The 13,325-nt window shown below is 38.6% G+C and overlaps 1 protein-coding gene across 2 annotated transcripts in view; it reads right to left on the minus strand.

Annotated features, from left to right (window-relative positions):
- Window positions 1-13,325, minus strand: part of nf1a (neurofibromin 1a) — a 162,820-nt gene that overhangs the window by 66,714 nt on the left and 82,781 nt on the right. For both annotated transcript variants that reach the window (XM_061073898.1, XM_061073897.1), the window contains exon 30: window positions 2,890-2,952. In XM_061073898.1, the coding sequence (XP_060929881.1) occupies window positions 2,890-2,952 (63 nt within the window). The remainder of the gene's footprint in view (window positions 1-2,889; window positions 2,953-13,325) is intronic.

Below are 13,325 nucleotides of genomic sequence, written 5' to 3' on the forward strand. Positions count from 1 at the left end.
CACACTGTTCTAAAGCTGTTTCCTAGGTAGTGGAATTCAGTGATCATAATCTGGTGGCCCTGTCAAATAAGACTAAAATCCCTAAAGAAGCTAATAACATCATCCATAAGAGATCTTACAACCACTTCAATAAATAAGCATTTGTAAATTAGGTAGAACAGGGGAAATTGTCTGTAGAATGTAATTAGAACAACCCTGAAATGGCACTCACTGTATTCATGAACTTTTTCATGGAAATAGAAAATAGACATGCAGCACTTAAAGAATTGACTGTCAGGTCGTGGTGTGCTCTATGGTTAGAACAAATATTTTTTTAAACATAGGTAAAATGAACAAATAAATAGTGGGGAAAAACGAGCTAATTTAAAAAAAAAGTTGATCAGATAAGAAAATTCAGTGACATTGACAATGAAACAGTTTTTAAATAACTCATGTCCCAAGCTGATTCCACTCCCCCTTGCTTAGAGGACCTAGATAGTGTGATATACATTTCTACATTTGGGCAATGATTAATAGAAGAAACAATCAAGATGTTTAGAAGGATGAACAAATGGATTTACGTGGGTATCAGGGCGTTGCTCAAGGAACTGCTGTTTATAGCTTCCTCTTTCAGTGTCACTTAACAAAGGGTCCACAAGACGGGGGTTTTGTGTGTTGTTAAAATGGATAAGGGATCTCTGAGATAGATGTTTCATGCCAGGAGTCACTCCAGGAGTCTGAGACAGATATGGAGACAGGATGCCTGGCCACCCTGATCATACATCAAAGAGGCTGATAAATAACCTTTATTACTCTTTAGGAGGAGCTTGTAATGTTGCAGATGCGAATTAATCTTACAGAAAGATAATTGTATAACTCTGTCTTTGAAATATCTACAAAAATAGCAAAATGCTTAAACTTGTAGTCAACTCTATTACTACTCCAATATGCCATGTTTGTAATCTATGTCTAATTACGACCATAGTATTAGTACCAACAGTCAACCGTAAGTACATAGAAAAAAATGTACTCAAACAGTGATGGATTAGATTTCTGACAACAATCTACCCCCCTCATTTGCATCCATACAGAAAAGGCAACTTAACTAGCACTGCACCTAATCATAGCATGTGGGATTCCACAAGTGAGCTGTCTAGGGTCATTTATATTCCATTTTCACCAATGATCTTCCGTTTTGTGTAAAAAATGTCAATGGAAATATGTTTGCTAATGAGACTAATTATAATCAAGAACGCGACAAGAGGTGAAGCCTCTGACAACTACAGACTAACTAGCCATATAAAACATTATATCATGGACCGAGCATCAACCGCTGCAAGGACCCCATTGAAATTCAAGAATTATTTTATTTTCCTTTCTAATAATGAATCATATATTTGGGGGCCTAAACATGGATAACTTTTGCCTCAACTTTGCACTTTTTTAGAGCAATTATGATTGAAGATGTGCTGGATTATTTATATAGTATCTTATATTAATTATTTAAATTATATCAATCATACATTTTTCTAATATTAAGTTGATCATCAATGCGCATATTTAAAAAAAAAACGATACTGTCAGATGTGCAGATAATTAAATCACACATTAAAGGACTCAGATTGTGATCAGGGCCAAATCATGTTGATCAGACCATCACTTGTAAATAATGTTTGAAGAAGAAAAAGTTTAAAATCCTAGTGTATTTTTAATCTAATTGTAAATTTATCTTCATATCCCTTAATAATTAACAATTTTCATTACCCACCTTAGTTTATTATTATTAAATGTAAACATTTAGGAGTACACGTGCTCCTCAAGGCTTGCACTTGACTATCAAGTATACCCTAAAGAACCTGCAATTAAATTTTATTTGTATAGCGTCAAACATACATTATCTCAAGACACTTTACATCGTAAGGTCAAGACCTTACAAACCCTTACATTAAACTCAAATATATGATGCTCTGATACAATTGTTTCTCAAAACTGTATCCATTCAGATATCATTTTAATCCAATACTGAGCACTCTGGGGTTTATTTTGCTCAGATTGACTATGTATGTACACTGTTAATCTTTTATTACAATGACCCTAAGAGACTCAGTGTTGTCCCGGGCAACCCTGAAAATATATATAGCTTAGAAAGCTGTACGTGAGAAACCAAATGATGGCCTTGGTGCATATCTACCAAAAGAACCCCAAATATAATCATTTCTAAATGAGAATTATTGTGTCAGAAACTGTACTCTGCTCAGTGAAAACCAAGCATACCTTCTAAAGCCGAAGAGCAGTGTTCAGGTGTGGATCACAGCAGACATTTAGCAGCAAAAAAGAAATGTAGTGCTTTTGCTTTTTAGGCAGAATTACTCCAGGAGGTGATTTTTTTATGATTGTTGTAAAACAAAAGATTAATAAAGATTATCTAGTGGTCCGATATATTACAGTTGCGATTCACTGTGCATAGGTTATGCAGCATAACAGGCCTAATGTTATGACACTTTGTTTTGAAAGGCAAGTAAACTCAGTTCCTACACACAAACAGCAGGCTCCCATGTATCAAAATGAGTCATACAAGAAGTGGAGACGTGATTTGAGGGCAGATGAAAAAAAATGTCTCCTTGAATGCAACAGAGTTTCAAGAGAGAGACAAGAGACAAGAGAGAATGTCCCTATTGCATGGAACAGTTAATTGAAAATAAATCAAATGGTGCCGATATTAGTACAGCGATTTTGAGAGAGGGTTGTAAACAAGGTTGAGTGTAAAGAACATTTCCAGAGAAATACCAATTAAAAAAAGAAAGAAAAAGAGATGAAGAACTTAAAAAAATCAAATGGGAAAAATGCAAAAAAAATGATTTTTTGCTTCAGGGGAAAGTGCCTTAGGGAAAATAAATTCTCCAAACTTACTGCTTTTTTGTTTTCCTTTTTTTCTTTTACTGTTGCTTTATTCAGTAGAGAGTGACAAGTAGCCTACAGAACAGAGATGAGCACAATCATGGTCACAACACCAGCTTCACACACACACAACACACACACACACACACACAGTAACACATTTTCCTATCTAGTTAAAAACTGAAAAATCTAAACTCCTGAAAGAAAAGTGTTTATCACTGCTTCGGGGACTTCAAGCATATATAGCATTTTGTTAACAGTTTTAGATTGATCAGACAGAACTGTGAAGGTGTGGCGGCAGCATTTAATTGCTTGGATTAAGGTTACACTCAATAACTGGAGTCAGAGTTGTGTCCATATTCTCAGTACTCAAACATATTTCCATTTAGTACCTGTTTGAGATACTCTCCCTCAAAATCATAAATAATATCATTCACAAAGCACATATTGGGTAAGGAGGGTGTCAATTTTTGGGATGTCAGAATTGTTTCTATGCTTTCTGATTGTGAATTTTTTTTGTTTTGTCAAACCATGACCTTCAGTAAGCATAGTGGCAGTTTTCACCTGACTGCAAAGGGACATGGATGAGTCGGTAGTTTAACAATCTCAGGGTCGTGTTCACAGTGAAGGTAAAATAGAGCAGGATATTAAAGTTCACAAACTTTAAAAAATTCTGTCACCTTTCAGAGGTAAAAATGGCTTCATAGAGTAATAGAAGACGGCATATCATTTTGTAAGAAATTCAGATCGTAAAGTGAACAATGCATAGCCAATATATTTCATCTTTGTAGCCAATGCAATTCATACAGTATTTTTACACTGGAATTCCAGCTTAAACACACTAACTGATATATGTGCTAAGCAGATGTTGTCTTGATGTGGGATAGAAATCATTCTACAGCAATGCTATGCAGGCATGGAAGCTGGAACACCCTGTTGCATCTCTGTGTCTGCTCTCATTTCCAACATTTCTAAAGATGCAAAGGCCTTAAGTAATTTCAGATGATTACAGGTGCATCTCAATAAATTAGAATTTCATGGGAAAACATTTTGATTTCAATAGTTAAGTTCAAAAAGTAAAACTCATTATATAGATTCACTAAACACAGAGTAAAATATTTTAAGCGTTTATTTCTTTTAATTTTAATGATTATGGCTTACAGCTAATAAAAATTAGAAACTCAAATTCAGTATCTCACAAAATTGAATATGGTGGACACCCTCCACAAGGAGGGTAAGCCACAAAAGGTCATTGCTAAATATGCTGGCTGTTCAGAGAGTGCTGTATCCAAGCATATTCATAGAAACTTGAGTGGAGGGAAAAAGTGTGGTAGAAAGGGATAACCGCAGCCTTGAGAGGATTGTGAAGCAACGGCCATTCAAGAATATGGGGGAGATTCACAAGGAGTTGACTGAGGCTGAAGTCAGCGCATCAGGGGCCACCACGCACAGACGTATCCATGACATGGACTACAACTGTTGCATTCCTCGTGTCAAGCCACTCCTGAACCAGAGACAATGTCAGAAGCGTCTTACCTGGGCTAAGGAGAAAAAGGACTGGACTTTTGCTCAGTGGTCCAAAGTCCTCTTTTCAGATGAGAGTAAAATGTGCATTTTATTTGGAAATCAAGGTCCCAGAGTCTGGAGGAAGAGTGGAGAGGCACAGAATCCAAGTTGCTTGAAGTCCAATGTGAAGTTTCCACAGTCAGTGATGATTTGGGGATCCATGTCATCTGCTGGTGTTTGTCCACTGTGTTTCATCAAGTCCAAAGTCAACGCAGCCGTCTACCAGAACATTTTAGAGCACTTCATGCTTCCTTCCCCTGACAAGGTCTATGGAGATGCTGATTTCCTTTTCCAGCAGGACTTGGCACCTGCCCACACTGCCAAAAGTACCAATACCTGTTTTAATGAGCATGGTATCCTGTGCATGGTTGGCCAGCAAACTCGCCTATATATATAGACAATCTTTTCAATAGGCTGACATTTCTATATTAAAAATCCTTTGTTTTATTGGTCTTAAGTAATTTTCAAATTTTCTGGGATTTTCTGCATTTTGGGTTAGCTGTAAGCCATTATGATCAAAATTAAAAGAAATAAACATTTGAAATATTTCACTGTGTGTAAAGAATCTATATAATATATGAGTTTCACTTGTTGAATTGAATTATCTAACGAAACAAACTTTTCCATGATATTCTAATTTATTGAGATACACCTGTAGCTGAATTTTGCAAATTATTGTATTCTGCAACTGACATCAAGGCAAAAAAAATAAGGTCTTGTGGGACTCAAGACTGACACCATTGAAATGTAATGGATTAGGTGTGATCACAGGTTGTTGACATTATGTTTGACAGGGGAACTGCGGCAACAATATGGTAAATGGTAAATGGTTTTGTATTTATATAGCACTTTTCTAGTCTTGATGACCACTCTAAGCGCTTTACAGTACAGTTTTACATTCATCCATTCACACACACATTCATACAGAGCATCTATTCGCAGCACTTTGTTATTCTATGGGGGGCATTCAGGGTTCAACATCTTGTCCAAGGACCCTTCGGCAAGCAGATGGGTCAGACTGTGGATCGAACTGCCGACCTTCAGGTTGGAGGACGACCACTCTACCCCTCAGCCACAGCCGCCCACAATACAATTGTTACCAACATAAAAAACCTTTTACTCAATCTCAACTAGTTTTTTTTTTCAAGCAGAGCCTCATTTCAATAATTGTTGCCATCATCAGTAAACTTATTATCTTAAATGTATCGGTTTTTGGTCCAACTGGGAAGCAGTCCCGATGGCAAAAGCTAGGAAAACAGGGTTCTAGTTTAAATCAAGTTGTAATGTTCCATGATTGTTCAGCTGCTTTAAAATCTTGGGGTGTAAAGACCAAGCACATGGAGCTTTGAGGCTATGAAAATCCTGCTCTCTACGATGGCTCCAATGGAATTATCAGGTTAAATATTCAGTACAGCTGTTCACTGTGATGACACAAGTGATGTAGAGAGCAATGAGTTGAGCAGCATGAGGAGACCTGGAAGGTTGAGATGCAGAAGCTTGAAATGTGAAATATATGGAGTTAAATGAGGGTCATTTTTAACTTGTGCAATTATATTCAAATTATGCCCTGTGCATGTAAAGTATGCATTCACATATAAAACAGTGAAGTTGAAAAAAAAAAAAAAATCATGGTTATGAATGTGTAATTAACTTTTACAACTGTAGAAATATTAAATATATTTGTGAAAATGTTTCATGCACACAGGTATGTGTAGCAAAGAGCTTATAAATTATAGATAAAAATGACCTTATCTTCAGATAGATTTTGTGCATATGTAATTAAACATTTGGACATGGTTATTTTCATCACAGAGGTTTCACAAAGTCCGACAGACAGAAACATTATTTTACTATTTGAGCATGTGACACTGAAGTTACCAGATGCAAGTTACAAGCGGCTGAATTTGCCAGAAATGTGACTAGCTAATAAGACAAATGTCTAATTGGGGCAAAAGAAGAACCGCCCCTATCCTACTTAAACAGACTGATTCTGTTCTTGATGCTGTCCTTGAGGCAGGGCTCCAGACTACCTTTGGTTGCACCAGCACATAATCTAGGCACACCCAAACGTTTTCACTGTGCCTTTAGGCACTGCAATAAAACACCTATTGTACCTTTTATTGACAGTTTCCATTTACATTGGTAATTTCTTAACTCAGGCTGGGCATCACCGCTCATTTCCCGAATCGATTCAATTTCGATTTACAGGGTCAGACTTTTGAATTAGAATTAAAAATATGAGAATATTCTTAATACATGAAACAGAAATAAAAACGAGTAATTTCGTCGGCGACTATTTTTGTCATCGATTTTTGTCGACAACGTCGACTAATTGTTGCACCCCTAGTCTAAACTCAATACAAACAAATACTTGTTGGTGTGCCTAGGGGAGACCATGATACTGACAATAATCCATCAATTAATTTACCTTCCATTATGCTACAAATTGTTTACTCTAATCAATGCTGCAAATCCCCTTATCTTTCTGATGTTTTCCATTACACGTGGCCTCTATTGCACTTCTGTCCGTCCTGGGAGAGGGATCCCTCACATGTGGCTCTCTGAGGTTTCTACGTTCTTTTACCCTGTTTAAAGGTTTTAGTCGTTTTTCCTTACTCTTGTTAAAGTCCTATGAGACAAATTGTGATTTATTGATTGATCCCTCTGTGATAAAGTGGGCAACTTGCATGTGTGTAGAAACCCAAGTAGGTGCATCGGCTTGGGACATGTAGCTGTTATCACTGCCTCATTCTTGGTTGTCAGTGCTGCTACCTCTGAATGTAGTGGTCACCTCTGAGATTTCGATCTTGATTTTGATGCAAATCTTAGTCTTGACGCGTGTCATCTCTGAGTATAGTGACACTATAGCCCCTTCCACTACACTCTTGTCAGACCTCATGGAGGCTTTATCTGGGCGTCCTTCTCTGGTTTAGCTCAAGGCATCGTCTAGGCCCATTTCCACATAAGCATCCAACTTTATATAGTTCTTTTTAGGTATATTCTCACAGAATTCTTCTCGCCAAAGCTTCCCCAAAGGTTTTGGTTATACGAAATATCCAAGTTAGTGGCATATTTTGGTATGGTTTCATCTTATATTTATATATATTTTGTTGTTTAATGTCTGATTGTTATTTTTGTAGAGTGCACCAACCACACAAAGGCAATTTCCTGTATGTGCAAATATACTTGGCAATTAAATGAATTCTGATTCTGATTATACTTCAGGGTTTCCCCCAGAAAACTTGCTAAGCCTGGTGGTAGGGCTGCTAGAAGGCACCCGCGGGGGGGGGGTGTTGAGTCGGATTTTGGGCTGGACACCATTGTTTCTTATACTCTAAACATGTTGCACTTTGTTTAATATGCACACCTAACTTTTTTATTTTGATAAGGGGTTAAATAGATACTTTGATATCTTTTTGAGTTGCACTGCTGACTTAACTTATAAGCCCTCTTTTTTATTTATTTTTATCACGTTGGAGTTGCTAGTTTAAACCTACAGTTTTGCACTTTAATATTTGAGCCTTTGTTTACATTTTGTTTTGTGCTGCATTATACGATGACATAGTTTGTTATCAAAATAAAATTAACTGAATTGAAATGGTCAATTTGATTTTTTTGGAGGAAAATTAATCGTTTAGATTAATCGACTAATCGATAAAATAGTCGTCAGATTAATCGATAGAAAAATAGTCGTTAGTGGCAGCCCTACTTAATATTAAAAAAAATTCAAGTTTGCTGTGAACATAGCAGTCAGGCCTCTTCTTTCAGAAACAATGAACTGTAACAGTTTGGTTACCAATAAAAGAAAAGCGTACTACTTCTTTGCTTTCAGCCAGCTGCTCAAACAGACAAGCAACAAAATAACAAACAAACAAAATACACAGGCAAGTATTGGCCTACTTTGAAATAAATTAAACACAGAACTTTGTAGGGCTATTTGAGTCCTCATATTTGTGGAAAATTTATGAAATAAGAAGTACCCTATTTTTAAATAAATAAAACCAAATAGCTGCAGCCTAATCGTGTAACGGACTAGGTTTATGTTTATGTTCAGTTTTGACTTATGTTCAGTAAAACACTGTGTTGAAGGAGCGTTCTGATGTCTGAGGGTCAGTGAAGGCGACGTATGTTCAGTAAAACACTGTTGAAGGAGCGTTCTGATGTCCGAGGGTCAGTGAAGGCGTCTGGGTGGGACATGTGACTGTTTGGACCAATAGGATGGTTGCTTGGGGATCGGGGCTCAATGAGGAAGTGAAGTGTTGTTGATGTGCGCGAATGACGGATTTTTTTTTTTTTTTAAATAAAAAAAACATGCGACGCTTAGCCTGGCGGGGGGGGGGGGGGAGTAAAGCCTGGCGGCCCGCCAGGCCTATACAGCACTGGGGGAAACCCTGTACTTGATTTTAAACTAAAACCTGCGTGAGCTACCGATAAGTTTCATATCTGCTCATTTCTCCAGAGTGTGTGCCCCAATGTTGAATCTGATCAACTAATCTTTTGAGCAAAGTGGAATCTGACTCAATGGATATATCTTATCCAAAACTTGCCTATATACTAGGGTTGAGCCGAATACTCGGATGAAACAACTATCCAGTACGGCTAATGTACTTTTCAGGCACAAGTACCATCATAGTAGGGCTTAACGATTAATTGCATTTGCGATTTAATCGGGATATGATAAAACGCGATTTCCTAATCGCAACGTGCGTGATTATAACGTGCGAACGAGAGTAGCGCACCGGGCTGCCGTCCGCACCCGCAGCCAGAATGCCGCGGGACAACAAAACTCCGCTGATCCAGAAGATAGCGAAGCATGCCGGCATCACCTACGTGGCGCAAACATAGAGCGAGCTCATCTCGCTGGTGATCGCGTTGCGGGCGGCGGACCTGAAAATCCCTCCCCGGAAAAGCAAGCCGAGCTCCGGGGCAGCGAGCCGAGCGCCGGGGCGGCCGAGCTCCGGAGCCCCCCGGTCACCTACACACACATCTGCGAGACGGAGGTGTTCAGCATGGGGGTGTTCCAGCTGAGGCCCGGCGTACCGCTGCACGACCACCCGGACATGAACAGGATGCTCAAGGCTTGTGTTCGAAAGGGTTAAAAATCACAGTCTGAGGAGTGGGACCATTTCATTAACTTCAGGAAACTGTTCATACATGCAGTTGTACTGTTTGACTTTGTGGCCTGTGCATTTCTCCGTTTTTTATTTATAACTTTTTTACTTTGATTTTACAAAATATTTTCAAAGTATAGTAGAGGCAAATTCTATGTTTCAGTTGTGTGAAATGTTTCTGACTTGGGAGCAGTAAGACACCTATAATTTTAAATATTATTTGACACTAAATGTATCTAATATTGTGTTGGTCATATTTAAATCATTCATTACGTTTTGTTGGGGAAAAAAATTGGATCAAATAAAAAAATCGCATATTAAATCGCAATATTGAGGAAAAAAATCGCAATTAGATTATTTCATACATATCATAGTTAAATGTGTCAATATCCGTACTCGTGATTAAGGAAAATCCTAGCTGTGTCTACATAATTCCTTGATAGGCCAGCCACACACAGAGCTCTTAACCCTACACCTATAATAAGTTCACTGCTGCGGTGCCAGCAGCGCCACACAAGACAATCATGTCGTTGTTACAGCCACTCTGTCCACGAGTATTGTGATAGTCGATTAGTCACCGATTATTGAAACATTTAATTGACTAATCGGATTATGAATGACACAAATTCTCAATTGATCTTATTTAGCAAACAGCTTTTAAATTTAGCTTGAGGTTGTTCGAGGCATGTGATGACTGAAAATAAAGACAATTAAGATCGATACTTCATTAAAAAAATGTCTTTTAATAAACTTTGCTGCATATAAGGGTACTGTTGACACAAAAGAAAAGAAAAATCAAGTTTTTGTCCATTTAAAACCAAGGACAGGCAAAGTGCTAATAGAAACAAATTAATTTTAAAATCAAGTATCCATTTTTCCTGTTAACAAAAATGACAGTGAAAATAACAGCAATATAAACATCCACAAACCAAACTACAGTCTTCTTCGGACTAAATAATTGTGATCATAATAACACGTTTGTCACGCAATGGGATAACCTTTCGCTTTTAAACTTGTTAAAAAAAAAGTTTATACCATATTTTTGTAATGGATTCTAGAATCCTGCGCACAGGTATATAGCAAGCTAGCTAACAGGCTATTTTACCGAGGCGAGTCCGCATCGTCTCCGTTACGATGCCTCCTCCTCAAATGCACATGTCATGCTACCATGCAAAGCAGGTCCGTGTTCTGTCGCTATTGCACATGCACGACTTTCAGAGATAGGAAGGAAGCGAGATGGCTCACTCCTCAGCTACTTCCATCAGCACCTCCAGTAAAAATGACTTTTAGTTCTGCTGCACGGCACGAGACACACGCGCTATGACATAACCAACGATTCATCGACGAGTAAATTCGTCGGCGACTATTTTTGTCGACGACGTTGACCAATCGTTGCACCCCTACTTTAGATATGAGAGACCCCCTCAGATTTTTGACTTTGTTGCTTTCATGGGAGCTAGTCCTCACTCTCTGGGAGCTCGGCTCCCTCTGGCTCCAACGTAATTCGAACACTGGTTCATTTTGAACGAATTCTTACAAAGACTCGGGAGTAACGAGTCCTCTCAAAGAGAGATTCGTTCATTTTCTCGTGGCCGCGCATCAGCAGGTCACGTGAAAAAGGATCCAAAGACTCATATCCGGCAGATGAACCAATGACCATTTCAAATCATCCAAACTGTCATGATACATTATTTAAATGCAGGGATTTCCCCCCCCATTGAAATGAACGAATGACTCGAAAAAAGATTTGTTCATTTTACTGAACGAGATTGAAAGAACTGAGTCGGTAAAATGATCCCAACTTCCCATCACTACTGTCCACAGGGATACTAACGTGTAACATATTTATCTATGATCATATATTTTAAGCATCCAGTGGCCGAGTCACAGTGCACCCAGCCCGGCTAGACGCACACATAGCGAGCGCTCCTCTCTTGTACTCACTTACAAACACACCAACACCACATAACTAACATTGTGTTTTACTTTGTGTAGAAATAAAAAATACAGCAGCCCCCCCCCAACAAAACTACGACAGGTAGTAAAAAAAAGCCATGTGATCAGTCACACACTCAAACATCACACTGCATAAATGTAATTTTTAAAAAGTAAAAAGAATGAGAAAGAAAATGTTGAGTACAGAAACTTGTTGAGTATGAAAACTGCATTTTTATTAATACTGCATCTGTTGTGTTCATTGATTCACGGAATTTTAACCACTGAGGTTTATAAAAAACTTGTCTCAATTCAAAGGCTGTTCTGAAAATAGTTTTCTAATTAAAATAAATAAGCAACTTCTGGTCAATCCATATCCATCCAAATCCCTCATTCATCCTTCAACATTGGATGGTGCCTTTCACCAATGGAAAGAATTAGTACTTTGTTGCATTGGGGATTTATACATTCGGAGAGCGTTTGTTGTTCCAGCAGCTTAAGGAGAAGTACAAGTTGTCAAAGAAGGACATCTTTAGATATCTTCAGGTTAGACACTATGTGAGAACCCATCTCAATAACGATGAGGCCGCGGAACGTCTAAAGGCTCCAGTATGCTACTCCGAATCCGTTACGGACGGACGGATCCAACGGACACTTTTTGATTTATAGTTCTCCGAAAAGCTGTGGGTGCTGAAAACAATTCACCGCCAGAACAATAAGTGGCGCAACGGAAGACAAGCTTAGAGAAGCCTACCTCATGACTACAATATGTAGAAGAAGTCGTTGAGTGTTTGTTTACCTCCTCCCGGCTTTCCTAACACACAGTGAACAATGGCAACTAACAGAACTAAATAAAGTGACACCGAGCGGGTCAAAATGCTATTGTTATCAATTCTTAGCGCAGCGGTTCCCCAGTCTTGTTTCCGAACTGCGTTGCTAATTCCACGGCTTGAAGCTACACGGAGGCAGCTAGCTTCCCTCCAGCTTCGAATACAGTCAGTCGGGACTCCTGATACGAACTACTACCAAGTGTTTGCTTCTAACCTGACGTTATTTGAGAAACAGTGTCATGATAACCTTGGAATTAAAGTCGTGACAGTGGGTTTTTGCGCTGTTACCACCGAAGTTAGCATGGTGGCTAGCACGCTAGCGCCGTTATGACAGGGGTTATAACCGTATGTGACAGTAAACACATGCCGTTAGTGCTCTAACCAGCCACCGTCAGCCGGACAACTCCGCTGGCTTAACACACATGTCACATTAATCGTAGTTGTGTTTGGGTATTGTGATATAGGGGATGAAACAGGAAGTTTGAGGTCCGTAAATGGTGTCGTTTGGAAATGCTGTCGTTAGCGAACCAATCACAGCCTAGGCTCTCCGCCATGCCATCTAGTTAGAAAAATCCGAGAGGGCGTTTCTCTGTCCGTGTCAGTCCGTGCACTATTCAAAAGTAAAACTACATAAAATCTTTCGAAAAGTATTGCGCAGCTTTGTGAAATGTGACCAATCAGAAGCAGATCTTCTCCATAGCTAAGCGTTATGACTAAATTACAAGGATTCTGGGCACATATTTTCAAATTTTCAAGTGATCTAAGTAAAACCAGACCCACTCTTGATTAAACAGAAACAAAAGGTTCTCTGTGCACAGACTTTTATTCTTTTGCTTTGGAAAAGAAGTCCTGATTAACAATACTGATTGATACTCAACAGACTAGAGGAATTCAAAAGGATTTGGAAACTGCTGATCACTTATGGAAAGGACAGATAGTTTTGTTTTTTTCATTATGCATATGTCATTATTTATTTACCTTAGATGACTTTGCTTATGTATTCACA

Source organism: Limanda limanda, chromosome 6 (assembly GCF_963576545.1).
Source record: "Limanda limanda chromosome 6, fLimLim1.1, whole genome shotgun sequence".
NCBI lineage: Eukaryota > Metazoa > Chordata > Actinopteri > Pleuronectiformes > Pleuronectidae > Limanda > Limanda limanda.